The following is a 24,984-nucleotide window of genomic DNA, read 5'->3' as shown; positions in this document are numbered from 1 at the left end:
TGTGTGTGTGTGTGTGTGTAAGAAAGAAAAGAGGGATTTCTTTAATGGCTAACAAAAGGAGCTGTAAATTTTTTAAAATTAAGAAATTATTTAGATGCAGCTATGGTACCCTGGAAAACCCAGTCATAAACCATACTTTTCAAATCTATGAAGACCACGACCACTCATAGAAAATTGGACACAACAGAGAGAAACCAAGATGGCGGCAATGGTAAACAACTAAACTGCCGCCTCGCACAACAATTTCAAAACTACAACTAAAACACAAAACGTCTACCACCCAGAACCACGGGAAAGCTGGCTGAGTGGAAGTTTTACAACTAGAAGGAAAGAGAAAGGAGCACAAACGCTGAAAAGCTGAGGTACGGAGGCATGCGACTCGGGCTGGTGGCAGGTAACTGGGCGCGCGGCTTTTTTTCAACCCCAAGGGAGACAAGCTCCCGATCACTCTAAAATCCAGTTCCTGGGGACTCACGGGGGACCCAGATGCCTACGGGGAGAAGCTGGACTGTGAGCTATCGGGTCGGAAAGTGAGGGTGACTTTTTTGCAGAGGTGCACCCAGCAATCAGTGTTTACTGCGCTGGAGCGTGGGACACGGGGACTTGGAAACACCCAAAGGCAGAGAAGTCTGACTGGCAGCCATCGCTGTTTGCCACGCCCTAGCCTAGTGACGCCCTGAGATCCCGCCCGGCCCTGAGACCCTGCCCCACACATTCTACAAACCCGCCCAGGCTCCACACAGAGGCTTTTGCATATAAATGGCCTGCCCTGTGGCAGCTTAACCAAATAAACTTCAGCTCCACTCAGACTGCCCCAAAACCGCCAAATCCCCATGCATAGAGGAGAAAACTGTAGTTCTTGCTGTAGCTCCTGCTGGTGGCCTCAGACAGTAGCTGACCTGCATCCCACTGGAGATCCAGAAACTAGTGTATCTAGTGGTCTGTGTGAGACGACACCAGATTTCAACTACTCTCATAAGGGACACATTCAAGAGGCAGACTCAGTGAGCACCAAAGCCCTACTGGAACAAGTCCTGCCCCATAAACGTGTATCCAGCACAGCAATTCTTCCGTTATAGACACAGCAGGTCCTCACAGCCAATTGGCCTGGAGGTCAATTCCTCCCAGTGACACCAACAACAATAAAGACTTAACTACAACAAGGCTGTACACACAGTCCACAAAGGGGTGCACCAAGAGTGTCCACCTCAGGTAACTGGGAGGCTGACCCTTTGAACCATATAGGACACCTAGCACACAAAGCTACCCTACCAACTCAGGGAAGCAGCGAAAATGCGGAGACAAGAAAACAGATCACAAATGAAAGAAATGGAGGAGAACAAACGACTGGATATAGAGTTCAAAACCACGGTTATAAGGTTTTTCAAGAATTTCCTAGAAAAGGCCGATAAATTTAACGAGACCCTCAAGGATATGAGCGAGACCCTTGAGGATATGAAAACGGACCAACTAGAAATTAAACATACACTGACTGAAATAAAAAATATTATACAGAGACCCAACAGCAGACTAGAGGAACGCAAGAATCAAGTCAAAGATTTGGAATACAAAGAGGCAAAGGACACTCCTCCGGAGAAGCAAGAAGAGAAGAGAATACAGAAAGTTGAAGATAGTGTAAGAAGCCTCTGGGACAAATTCAAGCGTACCAACATCTGAATTATAGGGGTGCCAGAAGAGAGAGAGCAAGACACTGAAAACCTATTTGAAGAAATAATGACAGAAAACTTCCCCCACCTGGTGAAAGAAATAGACTTACAAGTCCAGGAAGCACAGAGAACCCTGAACAAAAGGAATCCAAAGAGGACCACACCAAGACACATCATAATTAAAATGCCAAGGGCAAAAGACAAAGAGATAATCTTACAAGCAGCAAGAGAAAAACAGTTAGTTACCTACAAGGGAGCACCCATACGATTATCAGCTGATTTCTCAACAGAAACTATGCAGGCCAGACGGGAGTGGCAAGAAATATTCAAAGTGATGAATAGCAAGAACCTACAACCAAGACTACTCTACCCAGCAAAGTTATCATTCAGAATTGAAGGGCAAATAAAGAGCTTCAAAGATAAGAAAAAGCTAAAGGAGTTCATCACCACCAAACCAGTATTATATGAAAAGCTGAAAGGTATTCTCTAAAAAGAGGAAAAAGAAGAAAAAAGTAAAGATAAAAATTATGAACAACAAATACACATCTATCAACAAGTGAATCTAAAACTCAAGTGAATTAAAAATCTGAGGAACAGAATAAACTGGTGAATATAATAGAATCAGGGGCAGAGAGTGGGAGTGGATTGATAATTCTCAGGGGGAAAGGGGTGTCTGTGTGTGGGGTACTGGAAGAGACTGGACAAAAATCATACACCTATGGATGAGGACAGCGGGGGAGAGGTAAGGGCAGAGGGAGGGGTGGGAACCGGGTGGAGGGGAGCTATGGGGGGAAAAAAAAGAAGAAACAACTGTAATAATCCGAATAAAGATTTATATAAAATAAAATAAATAAATAAATAAAAAGAAAATTAGACACAACAAAGCTACCAAACTTTGATCAAGCTTTCTTCTCTTAGAAATAACAGTCACACTGTCAACATCATTGCATAAAATATGTAAGGCCCTTCACTCAAAGCTCCTTGATAATTTCAAAATGTAACTGTACTTTGAAACTCCTAGTAGAATTAGTATTCTCAGAATAGGCCAAACACAGTGCCATTCACAATGTTGTTACAAGCACTGTTGTTACTAGCACCCACTTCAGCAAAACCGTAAAGTGAAGGACTCTATAATCAGCTGGAGAGCATTCTGGTGCATGCTAATACGAGATGGAGAGCCTGGTTTCCCTGATTGCAATTCAGCAATTGACTTCTCTGCTACTCACTGAAACAGATCCTTTAGGCAAACATTTTTTGTTGACCAGATTAATTCTGCTTTTTTTTTCCCCCCTTCACTATAATACATCTAAAAACAAGCAAATTCAAGAGGGAATGTTACATAAGAGGCAATAAAGCAAAGTTAATCAGTATAGAGGATTTAACCAAAATAACTATAATTAAATTATGACTTCAATGCTACAGGCCATTACTTGAAAATCCTACTAGGGACTCAGGTATATTCTCAGAGGTTCATGTAGTGTTAACATAATACCCTCTGAGGCTCCACACTGGTGTCATCATGATTTTCAGATTCATTGCTATAGACTGAATAAGACTTTGCTTATAACTGTGAATAATTTACATACTTATGACTTAGCAGATCCAGAATACATTAAAGCTTTTGTGGTTATAAATTATATTTATAGTTTAAAAAAAATTTCACAAGATCCTGGTGACTGAAAAAGTAGAAGACTGCGAAATACAGTATATACAGCATGACTCCATTTATGTAAAATCATACACAAATCTATACAGAATACATTTTCTCTACGGGAAATTATTCATAGAGAGAGGTCTAAAAGGCCATTAACAAAAAATATCTTGACTGTCCTTATATGTTATAAATTGTTTGAATTTTCTATGAGCTTCTTAGTGTTATAAGCAGTTAAAACTTGAAAAAGAAAAAGAATACTAGAATGTTCCAGGCAAAAGTGAAGAATTTATCATTCTAAAAACTCATTGAGCCTGCCAATAGCAAAGGATGGTGGTTGATGTAATATAAAATGTTATTTTTCCAGCTTTATTGAGATATAATTAACTGATATTGTGTACGTTTAAGGTGTAGTGTGTGTTTGATACATTTTAAAAAGGTATTTTTTTATTGATTTCAAACAGGAAGGGAGAGGGAGAAAGATAGAAACATCAATGATGAGAGAGAATCATTGAACACTGTCTCCTGCATGCCCCTACTGGGGATCAAGCCCTCAACTCGGGCATGTGCCCTGACCAGGAATCGAACAGTGACCTCCTGGTTCATAGGTTGATGCTCAACCACTGAGCAATGCTGGCCAAGTTATTTGGTACAGTTTTATATTTCAAAATGATGGCCACCATAGCTTAGCTAACATCTCCATCTTATCACCATTTCTTTTTTGTGGTGAGACCTACATTTAAGATCTACTCTCTTTGCTACTTTCAAGTATATGATGGACCCTGAGGGCATTATGCTAAGTAAAATAAGTCAGAGAAAAACAAACATTAAACATGGTATCTCTTGTATGCAAAATCCAAAAAAGCCAATCTCATAGAAACAGAGACTGGAACAGTGGCTCCCAGGGGCTGGTAATCAGGTTGGGGGACATGGGAGAGACGTTGGTCAAAGATGACGTCTGGGGATCTAATGTACAGCCTGTTAATTATAGTTAATAACATGATTCTTACATTAGAGTTTTATGAATTCTTTCTATGGCTTCTTCAAGTTCTTCCTTCTGATCAGGAACAAACCGGTATTCTGACACATATCCTGCAGTATGCTTATATGGGTCATAATCTCCAAGTTCAGCTAAAAAAGGAAAAAAATTATATATTTTTTTCATTTTAGGAAAATATTCTCCTCCAATATACAGGAATACAAATATTCCTATCATGCTTAAACATGTTCTTCAAATGCCTTATTAATAATTCACATATATGTAAATAGTTTTAGTAGAAAATAACTCGGTATTAAAAAATACCTTATCCTAAAAACATATGTTCTGTGTTTTTGCTTTCTGAAAGACTATAATTATTTTCATTCTAATTATTCTTATCATTTAAATGAAAAAAGTTATAAACAATTTAGAGTACAGACATTGGAAATATTAGAAGTGAATAACAGCCATGACCCCAATATATCCTCTCAGACAATGACACCAAGAAATAGAGCGTGTGATTCAAAATGTATTTGCCACACATAATGGTCATGAAAATATAATACAATGCTGCACATAACCCCATTACAGTTTATACAAAGAAGCAAAATGCAACCAGAAAGCTTAGTATATTATGCTTATAAAAAATCCTCTTCCTTACATTAATAATGCACCTTACAAACCCAACCAAGTTCCTCTCTGCGACATTATTCCTAGGATATTTTTTCTAGGCTGTGTCTAATCTGCAAAGGCCATTCAAAGGCAGGGAACATGCTGTATCGTTGCCCCCATCCTCAGCCTGTCTCAAAAGTGACAGTGCGACCTGGAAATGCCCCCAGGGGAGCAAATACAGAAGCCAAGAGCTGAAGTGCAGTGAGCGCCCAGCGTGTGCCACACTCCGCACTGGCGCTGGCTCCTGACCGCGTAGGGTCTTCACGACAGCTGCCTGGAAGCAGCGCAGTCTCTGAGACACAACAGCTCCGGGAACAATGAGCTCAGGTGGAACGGAGAGGAGAACAGATTTTCAGACCCCCCACTTCATCAAGAATCAATGCTATTCCTGTGACTAAACCTGCACGGGACCCAGCACTAGGAATGTATAACTGGCTTCGTGTTGACCTCTTCCGAAGGGACCTGATTAAAACCTGATTCTGACTAAATTCATTTTTTTTTTCCAGTAAAACATCTTGATAAGAAACATTTTAGCATATAAACTCCGTTAAAAAGAAAAATTCAAACATTGTTCTCAAAATCTCTGCAGCAAATGTAGGTCGGTGGAACCTACACTGGACGGCATATGCTCCCAGCTGAGCAGCAGTGCTGGCAGGGCAGGGCAGCCGGCCCTGAAGGACATCTTGCTTCACCTGCAGGAAAAACTGGTATCTGAAAGAGAAATGGAAAACGAGATTAATGGTATCTTACACTGCCCAGACCTGCAGCTTCAGAGCCTGACTAATGAAAATAAAATGCTTCCTGGTTTTTTGTGTGACGGGGGCTGCTGCGTGAACAGACTGTAAGCACCCTCTACAGGGGCAATGCAGGGTAGTGACTAAAAGGGAAGGCGCTCCACTTAGACTGGCTGGACTGCATCCCAGCCCGAGTACTCCGCAGGCGGTGGCCGCGGTCGGCTGCCTGACCTCTCTAACAGCCACCTCCTCACCTGTAAGACTCAGGCAGGGAAGTCGCTACACCTCACACGGCTGATGTGGAGGTTCCATATAAGATACTGTTACATTGTCATTACTGCCACGGCCACTACTGCTGTGACAACATGCTCATAATGGGAGGAACACATCACAAGGACCCAGCCCTGATGACGTGTTATCTACAGGGTGTAAAATCATCGATGCAGGACAAAGGTCATGATAGTGTCATTCCATCAATCCTCCTGCTTATTAAGACCCTGCCCATTATCTGCAGCTTTGCTCATCCCATTTGCCTAAAGAAAACCTGTTATCATTATAGTGCCACCCACTGTTCTAAACACTGTAAATATAGTAACTCATTCCAAGTATTTTACATACAATAACGTATATAAGACTTTAAAATGAAGTCAGGACAATTACCACCTCCATTTTGCAGATGAAGAAACTAAGAGACACAAAGAGATGAAGTAACTTGTCCAAGATCTCACAAGAGCTAAGGAGCAGAGCCAGACCTGGATTCTAGGGCACCTGACCCTAGATCTCTCTTAATGAGGGTGCTAGGCAACTCTGGCTAGCTTCCCACCCTCCACCTCCTGCCCTCCATTGAGGTTTTCTGCCAGTGGGTTGAGAGATGCCAGAGGTTTATGAACCAATACAATGAATCATCAACACAAGCCCCAGCCACCGTCTCTTTCTCTTTCAGATACACACACGAAACACACACACACACACACACACACACACACACACACACACACACACCAGGCTGCCCTTTGTGATTTATCTTTCTTTGCAACACGTCATAGGGAAGTGGCAGGGGAAAAAAAGCAAAGAATGAATTCTAAAAATCAGTTGTGATAAATTTCTCTTTTCCAAATGCTCACAACCAAAGCCTTTAGTGAGGATATCCAAATGTTAGCTGCTACTCTTATTATTTCTAGAAGACTGATATCAACTTTGTGCCCACAGGCTTAAGTGAAAACCTGCTTCACAGCCTGTGCTTTTCCACTGCCAATAAATGGCACCACAGTTCTCCAGACACCCAAGTAAGAGAAACCTAGGAACAATGTGTAAGTCCTGGCACCCAACTTCTCTCTCTAAATCTGCTGTTCTGGAAATCCATACACTTCTCTCCATCTCCTACTCCAAGTACCCACTGGATTTCTAAAACCTTCACTACCCACTGGATTTCTAAAACCTTCATGTTCTGCCATCATTCAAACTAATCTCCCTTCCAAACTACCTTCCTGTGAGGTAAATAGGATCAGGTCTCTCCCTTGTTAAAAAAGCAAACAAAAAACAACCCTGGGTCTTCAGGATTAAGATCAAGATCGTAAAGATAGCTTGTTAAGACCTCTGCTTACTTCCTGAGCCAAATCTCTTGCCATTAACCACTGACTTCCCATCACCACCACTCCCTATCACTCCCATTTCCCAGCTCCCCTTAATTACATTTCACTCCCTGAATGCTTGGCTACCAAATCCACTTTGTTATAGTCATCTGTGCTCCTCTTGAAGAGGAGTAAAGTGATATTAGCAGAAATTAAATGCAAAAGCTTATAACTAAAGAGACATTTCACTAGAATTACTACTGCTTGATAGAAACTTGCATTTAGCTACACTCTCTCTATTTTTCTTTTTTTTTAGAAAATGGGTCACAGATGAATATTTGACTTGCTGCATTAAGACGTTTATAACATCTGACTGAATAGTCAAATCCTTTGCCAAATACAGAAACTGAGAGATCTAATCCCATAAGAGTTTTGCTTCAAAGAGAAAGGGAAAAGAGAAACAGAGGGAGGTGAATAACAAAGACAGAGCTGAAACAGAGAGAGAAAGACAAACAGATACCAAGGACAGGAACCATAACCCATTGTTAATTCTACTCCCACTCTAGCGGGCTCAGCACACAGTAGCTACTCAATAAAGAACTGCTGTCTTGATGGATGGCTATATGAATGAACAGACGGATGGATGAAAATGGAAAAAACTGAACATTCTTTGCTGTCTCTGAGAAATTCATGAAGAAAAAGAAAAAAGGGACATCTGTTCAAACTTCTCTAGATAACTTGCCTTTCAAAGACACTAGAAATCTTAAGTCATTGCATAAAAAATCCACTAAAATCAAGGAAGACAAGTAAACTATTTTTAATTAGGAACTTGATTAATCTTTGATTGCAAGCATTATGTTAATCTTATATAAGACTAATTTATGACACAGTAAATTCTATTTTTATATGCCAAACAAACACTATATCATGGTCCTGTTTGTAATTAACTGTATATAAAGCATTTTGTCCATTTTATGGGACTTAGAGTACAACCAAATATTTTACTTAAATTACAGATTTAGAGTAGCTGGGCCTTTTCATCTGTCATTCTTTCTTTTCTTTCTTTCTTTCTTTCTTTTCTTTCCTTTTCTTCTCTTTCTTTCTTTCTTTAAAATTGATTTTAGAGGAAAGGAGGGAGAGAGAGAAACATCAACTTGTTCTTATTTATGCATTCATTGGTTGATTTTTGTATGTGCCCTGACCAGGATCAAACCCACGACCTTGGCATATAGGGATGATGCTCTAGTCCACTGAGCTACCCAGCCAGGGCTCTTAATCATTCTGATTAAGGCTATGAATGGATGCTTGGATCATTGTTTATCTCTGGTTTTAGGGTGAATCTACATTCTAGTTTACCTAGGACTGTTCTAGTTGTGCCTATTATACATGCCTAAGTATTAATCTCCTAGTCATTCTGCAGTGTCAGGGTTTGAACAATAAATTACATTGTGACCCTAGTTATATTTTACCCCTATTGGGGAAAAAAAGATGCTGACTAAAAATGATCCACTTAATAAGGAATCTTTCCAGAACACATTCTGATGCAAAGCAGAGCTTCCTAAAGCAACGACTGGCCATCTTTTTGTGTAAATTACCACACTGGTGTGCGTGCACTATCTCCCAAGCTAGATGTGGGCTCTGGGGAAGAAGTGCCCCATCTTCCCTTACTGCAACACTACGACCAGTACAGCACGAGAGAAGGGCTGAAATACTGGCCTCACAGTTTCCTGTGGCTCTGCTGTTCAATGAAGACAGCTGAACTGATACCAAGGATGTTCGAGCCATGAGCAATTTAGCACGCATCAGAGGCGAGAAGAATGGGCAAAGAAGGTTTGCCCAGAGAAGGGGCAGGGAGACCCTGTTCTCTCAGGAGCCCAGACAGAAAGTTCTCCTGAACGACAGCCAGGAATGCTCACACCCAACGGCCTGAGGAGCACCTGGTGAGGAATCTGAAAGGCGTGGGGACAAGCAGAAGTCTGATTTTTGGGTGCCAGCTGAACGTGACCCTGAAGGAGGGCTCCTGTTCACACAGAAGCAGGGTTGGTTTCTGCACCACAGAGAGGGAACACAGCACGGGACAGCAGCTGAATCACTTTGGATTAACTTAAATGCGAGGGACAGAGGGAAATGTTTAAATAATAGCATAATATTAAACACTGTGGAGGAAATAGAATGTATAGCTTAGGAAGAAAAATAGTAGAGGAAGCAACCACTAATTCTCAAGAGAAAGGGACAAAGAAGTTCTGGAATAACACTTTAGCCTCGGAGGTTTAAAACTGATGGTTAAAATACAGGAAAAGTAGCAATAGTATCACCTTACATTTGTATAATCCATTAAAGTTCACAAATTTCTTTTGCATCAATACTGGAAATCAACCCTCCCTTCAACTCTGATGACCTAAGGACCACTATCTTCACGGAGAGACAGGGACTCTGGAAGTGGACGTGTAACTGAAGGCCACTCAGCTACCAAAGAAGCTGAAACAAGCTAATCTTCACAATGTGAAAAATATGATTACCAAAGTACTAATAATAATTGACAAGCTTAATGTCAATCCCCAGAAAATACTATAAAATATTACAAAACAGAGACCCGTTTTCAAAAGCTAAACAGTGTTCATTATGAACCAGTCATTTGGAACTAACATTATTTTCTTTTGTAGAAATAGTTGTTAGATCCTTAAAAGTTCAGGCAAATTTCAATGGCATCACAGATAGCGGTGTCAGCAAAGCAATGCAGTCTGTCTGTCCTCCCTCCTCGGACTGAAACCCTATCTTTCTTTGGTCCCCACTGAATCTCCTTGGTACTCAGTGCACTGAAACATGATGCTCCATGTAGTCACTGAATGAAGGGTAGGTGAGTGAGTGAACTCTGTCTTTTCATACAAATTCAAGAAATGCAGGCTAGAGGCAATAGTAGGATAATTCATAGTTAAATGAACAACTACACCCAGGAAGTTCTGATTAGTGGATTGATTTTAACCTGAAAGACCTGTCTCAGGGCTCCAGTTGGTCTTTTCCTCCCTAGTTTTGTAATCAATAATTTGAAAATGTAAAATAATTATTATTGTTCCCATTTTAGCTAACTGTACCATCTACTTACATTTTTGCATTGTAAGCACTTTGCATGTATTGTCATATATTTCTCCAACATCTTTTTGAAGAAATAGTTTAATTCCATTTTACAGATGAGAATTCTATATAATAAAAGGCTAATATGCAAATAGACCGAATGGTGGAACAACCGAACAACTGGTTGCTATGACGTGTGCTGAACACCAGGGGTCGCGCACAGAACACGGCAGCCGTCGGCCATGGCAGGATGGTGGAGCAGGTGAGCAGGGGCGCCAGACCAAGGCAGGGCGCTGGTCTCGGTCATCGGGGCAAGCCTCTGGTGGTTACCGAAAATTCTTTGCTCCTGTGCTCCTGGGCACCCCCCACACACACACACACACCGCTCTGTGCTTGCACCTGCTGATCGTACCCGCTGCCGGCGCCCGGTGCCAGACCCAATCGCTTGGTACCATCAGCAGGTATGAGCAGTGGCTACTTGCCCCAATCGCCCCTCAGGGCTTCTCCAACTCCCCCTGCTCCTGAGGGGTGATCAGGGCCAGCAGCCGCCTCTCGCACCAGCTTCCAGCGACGGCCCTGCTCACACCCGCTGCTGGAACCAGAGCTGCAACTCATATCCACTGCCAGTGCCAGCCCCACTCGCACCCACAGCCGGTACCCGGCACTGGTCCTGATCTCTCAGCACTGTCAGTGAGTCTGAGCGGCAGCTGCCAGCCCCAATCGCCCCTGAGAGCTTCTCCACCTCCCCCTGCTCCTGAGGGGCAATCAGGGCAGCAGCTGCCACTTGCACCCACTGATGGCGCCAGCCCCACTCGTACCCGCTGCTAGCGCCGGCCCCAATGGCTCCATGCTGTCAGCAGGTGCGAGTGGGGCCGGCACTGTCAGCACATGGGAGTGGCAGCGGCGGGAACAGGGCTGCCAGCAGATAGGGGACCAGGGGCTGAGATGGGAGGGGCCGGGCAGGGGCATGGAGGATGGTCCGCAGCCTCATGGCCCACAGTTCCTTTCAAGGTGCACAAATTCGTGCACTGGGCCCCTAGTACAGATTATACTAGTAAAAAGGTTAGGTAAGCTTCTCAAGATTACACAACTAGTGAGTAGCAGAGTAAGGATGCAGACCTCAGCCTGTCTGACTCCAAAGCCCATCTCCTTAACCCATACTGCATTATGCTCACCAAATGTCCAGAGGGCTCAGAGCTATGAATGACATGGAATACACGGAAGGCTGTCATAATATTTTGAATTGGAATTGAAGATAAGTTTAACAGATGTCATGAGGACACGAATTACTTTAAGGACTGACAAGAGGGGCGAGATTATACTTATTCTGCATAGACCTAGAAAGAAAACCTAGTTCCAGGCACTTGTTACCGAGTTTCCCATTGCTTTGCGAAGAGTAAGGTTTCCTATCTTTAAAATCTTTATAAAGAAGCAGGCTGACATACCAGGGATGTTCTATAAAGTTGAAGGTTAGGGTATATGACCTTGGAGTCCCCCAACTTTGTTTATATCAGTACACATTTTAGAGCACATAACAGGTACTCCAAGTTTATATGATTCTTTCCCTTACATTTCTCATGGTCTGGAACCTTACGTTCCTGTGTATCCCATTCACCTTTAGCCTTTTGTTCTCTAAATACAACATCCTTCTGGAATACTACCTAGTATAATCATACATATACATGAGGAGATTCAACGCAGCACTATCTATAATTTTTAAAAAGGAAACAAGCTGGAGAGCCCACCACAAGGTATGGCCAAATAAATTGTGTAATACGATGCAGGAGTAAAACGAACGGGTTCAATACTGCAAGACATCTGAACAATACGTAGGAAACAATGATTACCAAAAAATGTGGAAGAATTGGTATGTATAAGCATGTTTACCACAGTATTATTTTTCATATAAAAAATTATAAACAACTTAAGAGCCAATACAGAGAAGGCCAGAAAGTTTTTCAAAAGAACTGAAGCAAGATAAAGGTTCAATTTGAAAAGGCTGGCCTAAGTAGACTCATCTTTTAATAACGTATACTGGAGAATTTTGTTTTTTGGTTTCAGTTTTTTTCTTTTGCCAAAATTATCTCATGCAATTGACTCCTTTTAAAAAGTCCATTTTGCATACCAACTTAACATATTCATGCAAATCATTGACTTTGTCTTCAGGACACACTAAGAATAAGTGCACAGTAATATCACATTAAATACACATTTAATTTACCTAAATTCAACTATATGTTTTTGGCAATAAAAATAAATTATAAATTGTGGTCATTAAATGTAAGCCAATTATATCATCTGGTTCTTAACTATATGATCTGGTCTAATATTTGAGGAAAAACAGGTGGCACTGAATTATTTGTGGGTTTGTACATAACACAAATCTATGTATTCTGTTAATGAGCTGTTAGGAAATGTCTGGTCATCATTAATATCTGGTGAACATATGGGACATAATGCATTATAAGACACTGTTCTCCCCCTTCCCCCACCCCACCCCCCACCCCCGCTCCCTGCCTTCTTAACATTAAATCACTTATCTTTTGGAACCTAACCCTCATGTAAGATGGAACTCCACTGAACTGCACTTACTATGAGGCAAACACAACAAACTACAGTTGACCCTTGAGCAGCATATGGATTTGTGGAGCTGATGCCCCATGCAGTTGAAAATTCATACAAAACTTTTGACTCCCTCAAAACTTAATTCTTAACAGCCTACTATTGACTGGAAGCCTTACCAATAACAGTCAAGACATATTCTGTAAATTATATGTGTTGTACTGTATTCTTAGAATAAAGCAAGAGAAAATAAAATATTACTAAGAAAATCACAAGGAAGAAAGAATAGATTTACAGCATTTAGTGAAAAAAGTCCACGTACAAGTGGACCCACTCAGTTCAAACCGGTGTTGTTCACGGGTCAACTGTGTAAGAGTTTCACATACGCTATTCTACTGAATGCTTACAAAAACCTTATGAGACAGGTAACATCTCCAATTCTACAGTCAAAAAGAAACTGAGGCACAGAGAGGTTACTGTCAACCTCAAAATGAAGGACTTCTCTTGTATTTTCATAAAACGTTGTTTCCTTACAAGTCCCTAATTACTTACAGACATAAATGTGCTTTTATATCACTTGGGTTCAGTTTCCCCATGAGCCCACAACCAGAAATCCTTCTTGACTGCAAGACTATTCATAAAATTCTTGTCAATACAACCCCACTCTTCAGCATCTCCCAACACACCGGCCCTTCTCCCACAGGGGTGTGCTCACAGAGAGCTGAATGGACAGCCTGCTTTTCGAATGCTCGCTAACAACGTGGTGATAGACAACGTGAACGCAGGCGTCAGCACCGTGCTAAAAAAGAGGCCTTATTACAGCACTTCAGAGTATAACAGAAAATGTCCAATTAAAGCACTCTTTTGTGTGCAGTCTAGAATCAAGACAAAACAAAGCCTAAGGGGAAAGATGAAAAAATGGAATAGGAACAAAACCACAGACTAACTTAGTTTTCAAAGATAGGATTTCAAATTTTCTGAATAACGAATTAGGCTCTACTTGTAAAGTTGGGGGAAATGCTTTTGTTTTGCTACCATGTGCAATTTAGTCACAGGTGGAATAGTGAAAATATCACAGGTCTGCCTGCTCTTTATAAACCACTTTCAAATACTGGCATGAGCTATTTTAACAACAGAATCAACACCAGTTGAAAATTCTGCCTTAACTGAAATAAAACATTTGATGACAAAGGTGAAGTAAAACACTAAAAACATCTTTTTTTATTTCCTACAGAGATATAAGTGAAACCCCCTGACAGATGACATTTAAGCTATAACCAATTAAAAAGAAATAACTGGCTCTTCAACTTTATATTTACATATACAAACTGAGCATCAAAATATCTTCCTTTACCCGGTTCAAACGGCTACTTTTATGACTTCAGAGGCTGACAAGAATGATACGGAAATATCCCATCGCAACAGATGCAAAATCTATCATTGTGTCACCCAGGTGCATACCATTGTTCATACACATCTATCATCAGACATTGATCTGCCTCACGCAATGCTGGTTTAAATTTAACTCTTGCAGGAGATGCATTACAAAATGCAGGTAGACATGCATCCAAATGGTTGACTCCATTTTTTAAATAAAGCCTTTTGTATATGCCATACATGTACTGTTCAAAAGCAAAGTCAATACTGTACCTGGTTATTTCTTCTTTGAGCTTACATGGATCTTCAGCATAGAATTTAATACCAAAATACAAAGTATATGGAGGTCCAGCTAAAATAAGAAATAGAAATTAATTAGATTTAACATTATAAATTAGGCAAAGAAGTAGTATAATATTATACAACTATTAAAAATTATATTTCCAAAAATATTTACAAGCAATTTACTAAATAAGGGGTTAATATCCAAAATATGAGGAACTCATATAACTTAATAGCATAAACAAAACAAAAACAATAAAAAAATGGGCAAAGCACCTAAATAGACATACAAATGGCCAACAGATACACAAAAAGGTGCTCAACATCGCTAATCACCAGGGAAATGCAAATCAAAATCACAATGAGGCATCCCCTTTCACCTATAAGAATAGCTATTATCAAAAAGACAACTGTGTCCCGGTTTCTATGTCCAACAGTTGTTTATGTGTTCATAACAGCAATGATATTTCAGTTCTGGATGGTGGACAAATGGTGGTATTGCAGGTCCGACCCTCTCTGGTTTGGTCCTGGGCAATCTGCAGTGACGCATATCTGCAGACTGCTAGTATGGCATAGAAACCGGGACTCAAAAGAACTGTTGGCCCAGAAAGAAACTCACTATAGACTGATTCATTTGCCTGTCAGCATAACTACTATTGCTTGTCTCATTTTCAGTTCCTATAAGTGCATTCCTAGTATCACATGAGCTCACTCATCTAGGGGAAAAGATGAACAACATAGACTGAAGAACAAGAACAGCATTGATCAGACTGTCAGACCTCAGAGGGAAGGTAGGGGAGGGTGGGGACAAGGGAGATAGATCAACCAAAGGACTTGTGTGCTTGCATATTAGCCTAACCAGTGATCACGGACAACAGGGGGAGGGGGGCATGCGTGTGGGGGGGTTTGGGAAGGGAACGGGGGGAGGGGGTTGATGACAAATATGTGATACCTTAATCAATAAAGTAATTTAAAAAAAAAAAAAAAGACAACTGTGAGGAGAAACCAAGATGGCAGCATAAGTAAACACCTGAACTTACTGCCTCACACAACCACTTCAAAACTACAACTAAAAGACAAAATGGACATCATCCAGAACCACAGGAAGGCTGGATGAGTGGAAATTCTACAACTAGAAGGAAAGAGAAAAGCACACTGAGACTCAAAGGAGCTGTGGAAGTAAAGTGCAGAGCTAAGAAGACACGCACGTGCGGAAAGGGCTGGCAACTGAATACGTGGCTGTCTTTCTCAATCGGGAGGGAGACACAAGCTCCTAACTGCTCTGAACTCCAGTTCCGGGCGAGACTCTGGGGACTCAGACTCATACGGGGAGAAACTGGACTGTCTGGCATCGGGTGGAACTCGAGGGCGGCTTTTTCTCAGAGGTGCTTGCAGCTATTACCATGGGACACTGAGAACCAGGAACCTCTTAGGACAGGGCTGATGGGAAGCCATTGCTGTTTACTCCACCCTGAAACCCCGCCCCACCCAAGCTGTGCACAGAGGCTTTTGCATATGAATGGCCTGGTCCTTTGAAATCTAAAATTACCTAATAAACTGCAACTGAGTCAGTGAGACCCAGAATATCCAAAAGAAGGCCCAAGGCCCCACAGCCGCTTGCAGTGCTTCACAGCTGGGCCTCATCTGGCTACCTCCAAACCCCAAACAAAGTAGAGGAATCTGCAGATCTCTCCGTAGCTCCTGCCGGGTGGCCTCAGGCAGAGGCTAAATTAGCACCTTCTTGGAGATCCAAGAGCCAGTGTACCCAGTGGTCAGAGAGGGATCATCCAGATTACAACTCCTCAGATCCATAAGGGACACACTCAGGGGGCAGACTCAGTGAGCACCAAAGCCCCACTGAAGCAAGTCTTGTCTCATAAGGGTGTCTCCAGCACAGAAGTTCTCCCATCGTAGACACAGCTGATCCTCACAGCCAATTGGCCTGGAGGTCAATTCCTCCCAGTGATACCAACAACAATCAAGGCTCAACTACAACAAGACTGTGCACACAGCCCACAAAGGGGTGAACCAAGAGTGTCCACCTCAGGTAACTGGGCAGGCTGAGCCACAGGGCCCTATAGGACACCTAGCACACAAAGCCACTCTATCAACACAGGGAAGCAGCCAAAATACGAAGACAAAGAAACAGGTCACATATGAAAGAAATGGAGAATATAGAGTTCAAAACCATGGTTATAAAGTTTTTGAAGAATTTTCTAGAAACCGCCAATAAATTTAGTGAGACCCTCGAGGATATGAAAAAGGACCAACTAGAAATTAAGCATACACTGACTGAAATAATAAATAATATACAGAGATCCAACAGCAGACTAGAGGATCCCAAGAATCAAGTCAAAGATTTGAAATACAAAGAAGCCAAAATCACCCAACTGGAAAAGCAAAAAGAAAGACGAATCCAAAAATATGAAGATAGTGTAAGGAGCCTCTGGGACAACTTCAAGCATACCAACATCCGAATTATGGGGGTGCCAGAAGAAGAAAGAGAACAAGATATTAAAAACCTATTTGAAGAAATAATGACAGAAAACTCCCCCACCTGGTGAAAGAAATAGACTTACAAGTTCAGGAAGCACAGAGAATCCTGAACAAAAGGAATCCAAAGAGGATCACAGCAAGACACATCATAATTAAAATGCCAAGAGCAAAGGACAAAGAGAGAATATTAAAAGCAGCAAGAGAAAAACAGTTAGTTACCTACAAGGGAGTACCCATATGATTGTCAGCTGATTTCTCAACAGAAACTATGCAGGCCAGAAGGGAGTGGCAAGAAATATTCAAAGTGATGAATAGCAAGAACCTACAACCAAGATTACTCTACCCAGCAAAGCTATCATTCAGAATTAAAGGTCAGATAAAGAGCTTCATAGATAAGAAAAAGCTAAAGGAGTTCATCAACACCAAACCATTATTATATGAAATGCTGAAAGGTATTCTTTAAGAAGAGGAAGAAGAAGAAAAAGGCAAAGATAAAAATTATGAACAACAAATACATATCTATCAACAAGTGAATCTAAAAATCAAGTGAATAAAAGATCTGATGAACAGAATAAACTGGTGAATATAATAGAATCAGGGGCATAGAAAGGGAGTGGACTGACAATCCTCGGGGGGAAAGGGGTGTGGGGGGTGCGGGAAGAGACTGGACAAAAATCATACACCTATGGATGAGGACAGTGGGGGTGGGAGGGTAAGGGCATGGGGTGGGTGGGAACCGGGTGGAGGGGAACTATGGGGGGGGGGGGAGAGGAACAACTGTAATAATCTGAACGATAAAGATTTATTTAAAAAATTAAAAAATACAACTGTTGGTAGGAATGTAAAAAAAAATATATATATAAAAAAGACAAAAGTGTTGGTGAGAATGTAAATTGGTATAGCCATTATGGGAAATAGTATGGAAGTTCCTCAAGAAATTAAAAATAGAGCTACCATAGGATCCAGCAATCCAACTACTGGGTATTTATCCAAAAGAAATGAAAGACAGATCTCAAAGAGATATCTACATTCCCATGTTCATTGCAACATTAGTCATAATAGCTAAGATATGTAAGCAATCGAAGTGTCCATCAATGAAACAATAGATAAATAAAATGTGGTACACCCACACCCTCACACAATGGAATATTATTCAGCCAAAGAAAAGAAGGAAATACTCCAATATAAGATAACATGAATGAAACTTGAGAATTATGTTAGGTGAAATAAGCCAGACACAACAAACAAATACTACCTGATCTCACTTATATGTGGAATCTAAAACAGTCCCACACAATATAAAATAAAATTGAATGTGCACTGTAACTAAAAATAAAATGTAAAAAATTTAAAAAATATATAAAATAAAATAGTCATGCACATAGATGCAGAGGGTAGAATGGTGGTTTGCCAGAGGCTGGGGGAGGGGGAATGAGAAGATGTTGGTCAAGAACATGAAGTTTCAGTTATACCAGATGAATGAGCTCTGGGAATCTAACGTACAACCTGGTGATGTTAGTTATTGACAGTGTGTTGTATATTAGAAATATGATAAGAGGATAAAATTTAAATTTTCTCACACACACTGGTAACTATAAAGAGGTGCTAAATAAGTTATTTAGCTTGATTATGCTGATCTTTTCACAATGTATGCATATATCTAAACATCAAGTTATATACCTTACATATAAACAATTTTTACATGTCACAGCTATCTCAATAAAGTTATTTAAAAATTATACTCACCAAGAATTTCTAAAGACACAAGGAAATATAAAATGAAGTAGGACTTCAACTATTCAGGTATCTGTGTATATATGGTCTATCCTATATAATAAAAGGCTAATATGCAAATTGTCCCCTCGACTGGGAGTTCAACTGGGAGTTCAACCAGGGGGCGGGGCCAGCTGGCCAACAACTTGTGTCCCCTCCCCCCAGCTGACCCAGCCCAATCGGACCCCACCCGTGCACGAATTTGTGCACCGGGCCTCTAGTGTGTTCATAAACACAGGAAAAAAGGTAGGACCAAATACATCAGAATGTTCCTAGTTCTTACCTCTGGTTAGTGAGGCTATGCACAATTTTTATTAATTTATTACTGTCCGCATTTTCTACAACATACACGCATTTTCTTCATAATGAAGAAAGATTATTTATAAACAAAGTAAATGGTTTTAAAAACCATCCACCTATCACTATTGCAAAAAAATATATAAAAAAAAATACCTACAGAAAGCTGGAAACAACTTAAATGCAACTGTTTAAATGTGCAGAGGGAGGATGGGGAAAGGTCACCAATCTACATTTCCGACTGCAGAAATATGACCCCTTTTGTGGAAAAGAGAGTTATCTATTAAATTATTTTCCCCTAAAACACATAAAAAATTACTAACAGTGGCAAGCTTTCCCCACAGCTTTTTGAGGTAAAAGTGACAAATTAAATTGTAAGCTATGTAAAGAGTGCAAGGGGATGATTTGATATCTGTATACATTGTGAAAGGGTTTCCTCCATCAGGTGAACTAACACATCCATCCCCTCGCGTATTAACCATTTTTTCCCAATGAGAACATTTATTCTACTCTTAGCAAAATTGATATGTTAGAAATATTTTACCATGTATATCTCTTACCTTTTTAGAAAAAAAAACTTATCAGTGAAACTATGTGGATGAGGGTCAATATATGTCTCGTTCTTAAACTTTTCTGAATCTAAGAATGTGTCCTGACATATTTAAAAAGGCATTTCTCATCTCAGTCATGTACCAGACACAAGAAATATATGCACAAATACCAAATATATATGAAACAAAGCTGGAAATGTGCCTACATGGGCAAAATAAATAAGTAAATAAACACTCATATTGTGAAAGAGGGCACAAGCCCCTTGGGTGCCAGCCACGTTATATTATGTTTTTCCTAGAAATATCTCTATTTCAGAGAGTATGAATCTAACCCGCACTCTCTGCAAGCTGCATACTTCAGAGCAGTGTGTTAAAATAGATCTTATATTAAAACTGTTTTAAAACAGATTTGCTACCTGGTGCACTGATTGGTGATCAGAGTTTCTAATTTCTTCTTCAACAAAAGCTCTCCCACACAAATAAAAAAGGTATAAAGTATGCACGTCAGTAAAAATACTTCCACCTCCTCCTGTGACCCTCGGTCTCTGATAGGGTGCAGTAGACAGAAAGTAACCCTAGTTTTTCTATTTTCATTGTGTCTTAGATTCAGAACTGTAAGTCTTATGAGTACATTGAGTCAAAAACTTTAGAAGTTGGGGAAATAAAATTAAATGGAACAAAGGCAATAAACCCATAATGCACTTACAATATACAAACTACATCCTTATTTATTATTATTATGACCCACACATGCTATGCTTGTAGAACCCCATTGCCCTGTTCCTGGTACACAGAAGACAACCCAGACTACAGCCCCGCTCCTCTCCCTCATCCCGGGTAGGCACTCCTTATGCTAGAGCTTCTTTAAAAACTAAATTCTAGAAGAAACTGGGTTGTAATTTTTTTACCATTAGAGTTGATCCATATGTTTGATTTCTACGTTTAGTTAACCACTGTGCTTCTGACAAGCACACCCCTCTCCCTGAATACTGACGTCGGGGAGGCACAGATTATTAAATATTAACTATTTAGAAGAGCCAGGAAGTCCACCCTCTGCTGATCCATCTCTGTCAATCAAGCCCTGTGTTACAGAGCAGATGGGTCGGCCTGTGCCTGCAGCCCACAGGGGCTGGTGTCTGGGGGCAGGAAGAGCACAGATGCTGCTGAGACTGTGCACAAAGGAAGAAGGCCTCGTCCCAAGTCCAGAGCTGCTTTTATCCTCTGCAACATGACAGATTACACCCTCCTGACCGACCAGCCACTTCAAACGTGTTTGGTGATGAGCGATTATGCAGAAGTTTGAAAACTACACAACTGGAAACATTTGGTTTGGGCTAATTTTCTTAAAGGACTGATAGCCCACTTACACATAAAATGGCGTGTGTTCTAAATATAAGGCATCATTACCATTTGATTGCATTGGGTAAAGTACAGAAATGTTTCCTAAACATTTGATTCTCAACAGCCACCTGGTAATGTACACAAGGCAGTTGAAGCTCCAAGGAGGTAAGCAACTTGCCTAAGATCATAGAGATCACAAACTAAGAATCAAGTTTGCTCCTAGAGTTCTGTGCTTTCTGGCCACTATTCCATACAGCCTCTCAGGGAAGAAATTATAATAACTATAGAATGAGCAAAATCTTTCGTAAACATCACTGTTTTATAGATAAATCAAAGGCCAGGGAAATGGACATTTCTGGAGCAAGGCTATGTCTAAGACTGACTATAAGAAATAGGTGCTAATGAAGCAAATTCCCAAGTTATTATGATCTTGAATCCATGTCTTTCCACAATCTACCTTTAAGAAACCCTTATGCAAAGTAAGTTAATATTGTTTCACTTTAGCAAAAAATACAGAAGCCAGAAGCTGGGAATCCTCTAATCTACCTTTTGAAGACTAACTTCAAGACCTTTAATGGTAATAAAAAGTCCCCCAGCCTGGCTGGTGTCGCTTAGTAGTTGAGTGTCGACCTATGAACCCAGGAGGTCACAGTTTGATTCTGGGTCAGGGCACATGCCTGGGTTGCAGGCTCGATACCCAGTGGGGTGCTTACAGGAGGCAGCCAATCGATGATTCTCTCTCAACATTGATGTTTCTTTTTCCCTCTCCCTTCCTCTCTCTGAAATCAATAAAAACATATATATTTTTTAAAAATCTCCCATTAACACAGAGTTTAATAAATCAAGAATTACCCATGAGAATCCTGGTGACTAGCAAGTATTCTGTCATTTTTGTAGCTATTCCTTCTGACTGACAGATATCACATCTACTGAAGATGTGAGAGCCATTCTCCTCCATTAATTATCAAACTATCTCATGAGATAAAAAATAAAGATTATGCATTCTTCAGTTAAATAATCTTTCTGCAATGGTAATATCAACGTTTTTTTCTTTTTAAAATATATTTTTATTGATTTCAGAGAGGAAGGGAGAGGTGGAGAGAGAGAGAGAGAGAGAGAATGAAACATCAATGATGAGTGAGAATCATTGATTGGCCTCCTTCACGCCCCCTACTGGGGATCAAGCCTGCAGCCTGGGCATGTGACCTTGACTGGAATCGAACCTGGGACCCTTCAGTCCGCAGGAGGACGCTCTAGCCACTGAACCAAATTGGCTAGGGTAAGGGCACTTCTTAATTACTGACTCAGCAAAGTGAGTGGTATGACAAAAACTACTCTAACTCAAGAAACGCAAGTGCTTTAATAGGTCAGATATCCACTTTTTTCCAAATCAGAGCCTCTCTGCCTTTTCTATTTTAAGGTGAAAATTTAAAGACAAGCAACTAGGAAATTACCTAAAGTCATCAGCAGGAATACACCAAACAAAATGCAATACTAAGATCCACTCAGTCTTTATCAACTGGAATTTCATCAGAGTTTGCAGAGAGCCAGCAATAAACACACACCCATTTCCATATTCTGGCACCTGAGGACTCATACTCATCCCCACAGTACTGGAGCCTATTTCTGTACCCAACTAACCACAGGCATGATATCATTCTCAAGGCATCCCTTAACAAGGTTAAAATTAAATGCCTACTAATAAAAATAAATTAAATACCTACTGTTGATCAGTTCTTTGTGTTCAGCAAGGGTTTTTGCAGGATCCAGCCAATACTGTGTGAGGAATAAAAGGGTAATTATAAGAATTAGTTGCTTTTCATTAGCCTTTACTTGAAAAACATTTGAAAAATGTTATTTTAAATGACATTTAAATAATAAGGAAAGCATTTAATTTATCATATACACACACAAACATACCTAAGAGCTTTCTGTGGCTACAACATTAAAAGAAAACTATGTCAACTTTCAGAGAGCAGCAGAGAGGAGAAACAGTACCTGCTGGGTTCTTAGTTGCATTCTAGCGCTGACTGCAATATCAAGATGCCGGTGAATGCATCTTACTGCTTTGGGTAGCAAAACAATGGCCATGGAGAATGCCACCCAAGTCTCTTTCCAAAATCCCCATCACAGCTCCCCCTACAGTTAGGTATGTCTCCCCCTAAAACGTCCTCACCCTCTTCACTTCCAGTCCCGTCTCTTACAGGTGTTGCTGCTAGATGAAAGGAAGAAAGCTAGCAAATAAAATCAAATCCTGCTGAAGTGTCCAGAAGAGGTGGCTCAGCGCAGTGGCTGAAGGTCTGTGTCCCAGGCCGACCCAGGTGGATTCTGCCCTGGCTCTCCCCTTGTCATCACCATGGCACTAGGAACAAGGTACTGGACCGTCTCTGAAGCTTCCTCATAGGCTTGCTGTGAGGATTAAATAAGTTAATTCATGGACAGTCTTCAGAATAGTCCCTGTTTCATACTAAGTTTGCAACACATGCTAGTGATGATGATGATGATGATGATGTGAGGTTATTTTTAATAACTGCCTTTAACCAGCCTATGGTACTTGCTTATTAATTCACATTAATCTTAAATGAACAGAATCTTAGACAGTGATGGGAGAATTTTTGGCCTAGGCCTGACCCTTGTGAAATAAAATCACTGGGAGAAAAAGGAACACGCCTTCAGCCCCATCTCTGCACCTGCAGGAAGAGCAAGCAAACGCACAAGGAGGGGACATCTGGGTTCCCCTAGAAATACACACTGGGGGGACTCTCCTCGGCTATCCCTGCCAAATATTGGAATCCCGAGGACCTAGCTAACCAGTTTCCATTTTCTTACGTTTCTGAATGAATAAGGGTCAATTCTCACAGCAGGGCGGTAGGAGCTGGTCCACCCTGAGCCACTGCATTCACAGCACTCGTGTTCACCTGCTAAAAACATTCTCACTCCCCCGACACTCCTGGGTCAGGAATCAAGGGTCAAAAAGGGATCCAAAATAACCCTCCTGCCCAGGTCCCCCTTCCCTGCCCCTCTGCTTGCTCTGCTATATAACAGTAGCAGTAATTATAAACATGAATTATAACTTTATGTGCAATCCCCTTACCTTTTTATTCCTAATTTCATTTAATATGATAATAATTACTCATACTAGTAAATATGTGTCATAATCATTATAATATTTTATTACAGGACTAAACTACTCATATATATGTATAATCTTCACTATTTGCACTCACGGAGCAGTTTAAATTTTTCAACTTTTTTAAAAGTAACATATCTATACAGCAACTTATAGTGCAATGTTTAATATTCTGCTTCTTATCATTTCTCAATTGTTGAAAGTCTAAAATCACTCACTTTTAAAATAAAATTTAAAAAGATATTTGAAGTAGAGGCTATAATTAATGAATTGCTTTTGGAGCCCACAGTGACCAAAGATGTGGCTGTAATGTTAAAATAATCATTCATATGGAAACACGGATTCGTACAAGTAGAGAAAATCAACCCAAACGTTAAGCTGTGTGTTGGGCACAGAGCAGACCTGTTCCTCTAAGTACATGAAGCTATGAACACTTCTCATGGAACGAAAACAATAGGCGGGTGGACTGTTTCTTGCCACCGATGTTAAATAAAAAGGTTTGACTACCCCTGGATTTTTCAAAGGAGATAAAAACCAATGAAAACACACACAACTAGCCACTTTTAAACACTTGCCTTCAGTACCATGAGGAATAAATTTCTGTTGTTGAAAATAATAATAAAATAAACACTTGCATTAGACTTCTATTGCTGCTGTAGCAAAGTATCAGAAACTTAGAGGCTTACAGCAATACCCATTTATGACCTCCAAGTTCTGAGATAAGGTGGTTTCTCACAAGACCAAAATCAAGATGTCAGCTGGCTGGGGTCCCGGAGGGTTATTTGGTGAGGGGACCCTGTTCATAAGAGCACTTCGGGGGGGGACTTGG

The 24,984-nt window shown here is 40.6% G+C and overlaps 1 protein-coding gene across 1 annotated transcript in view; it reads right to left on the bottom strand.

Annotated features, from left to right (window-relative positions):
- Positions 1-24,984, bottom strand: part of EPB41L4A (erythrocyte membrane protein band 4.1 like 4A) — a 216,400-nt gene that overhangs the window by 83,396 nt on the left and 108,020 nt on the right. Inside the window, exons 3-6 of the mRNA XM_079790305.1 lie at positions 22,750-22,801; positions 14,559-14,637; positions 5,583-5,680; positions 4,329-4,449 (exon numbers count right to left, since the gene is read on the bottom strand). Coding sequence (XP_079646431.1) covers positions 4,329-4,449; positions 5,583-5,680; positions 14,559-14,637; positions 22,750-22,801 — 350 coding nt within the window. The remainder of the gene's footprint in view (positions 1-4,328; positions 4,450-5,582; positions 5,681-14,558; positions 14,638-22,749; positions 22,802-24,984) is intronic.

The sequence above is a fragment of the Cnephaeus nilssonii genome (assembly GCF_951640355.1).
Source record: "Cnephaeus nilssonii genome assembly, chromosome: 2".
NCBI lineage: Eukaryota > Metazoa > Chordata > Mammalia > Chiroptera > Vespertilionidae > Cnephaeus > Cnephaeus nilssonii.
The sequence above is the reverse complement of the archived record's forward strand: the minus strand, read 5'-3'. Positions and strand labels throughout refer to the sequence as shown.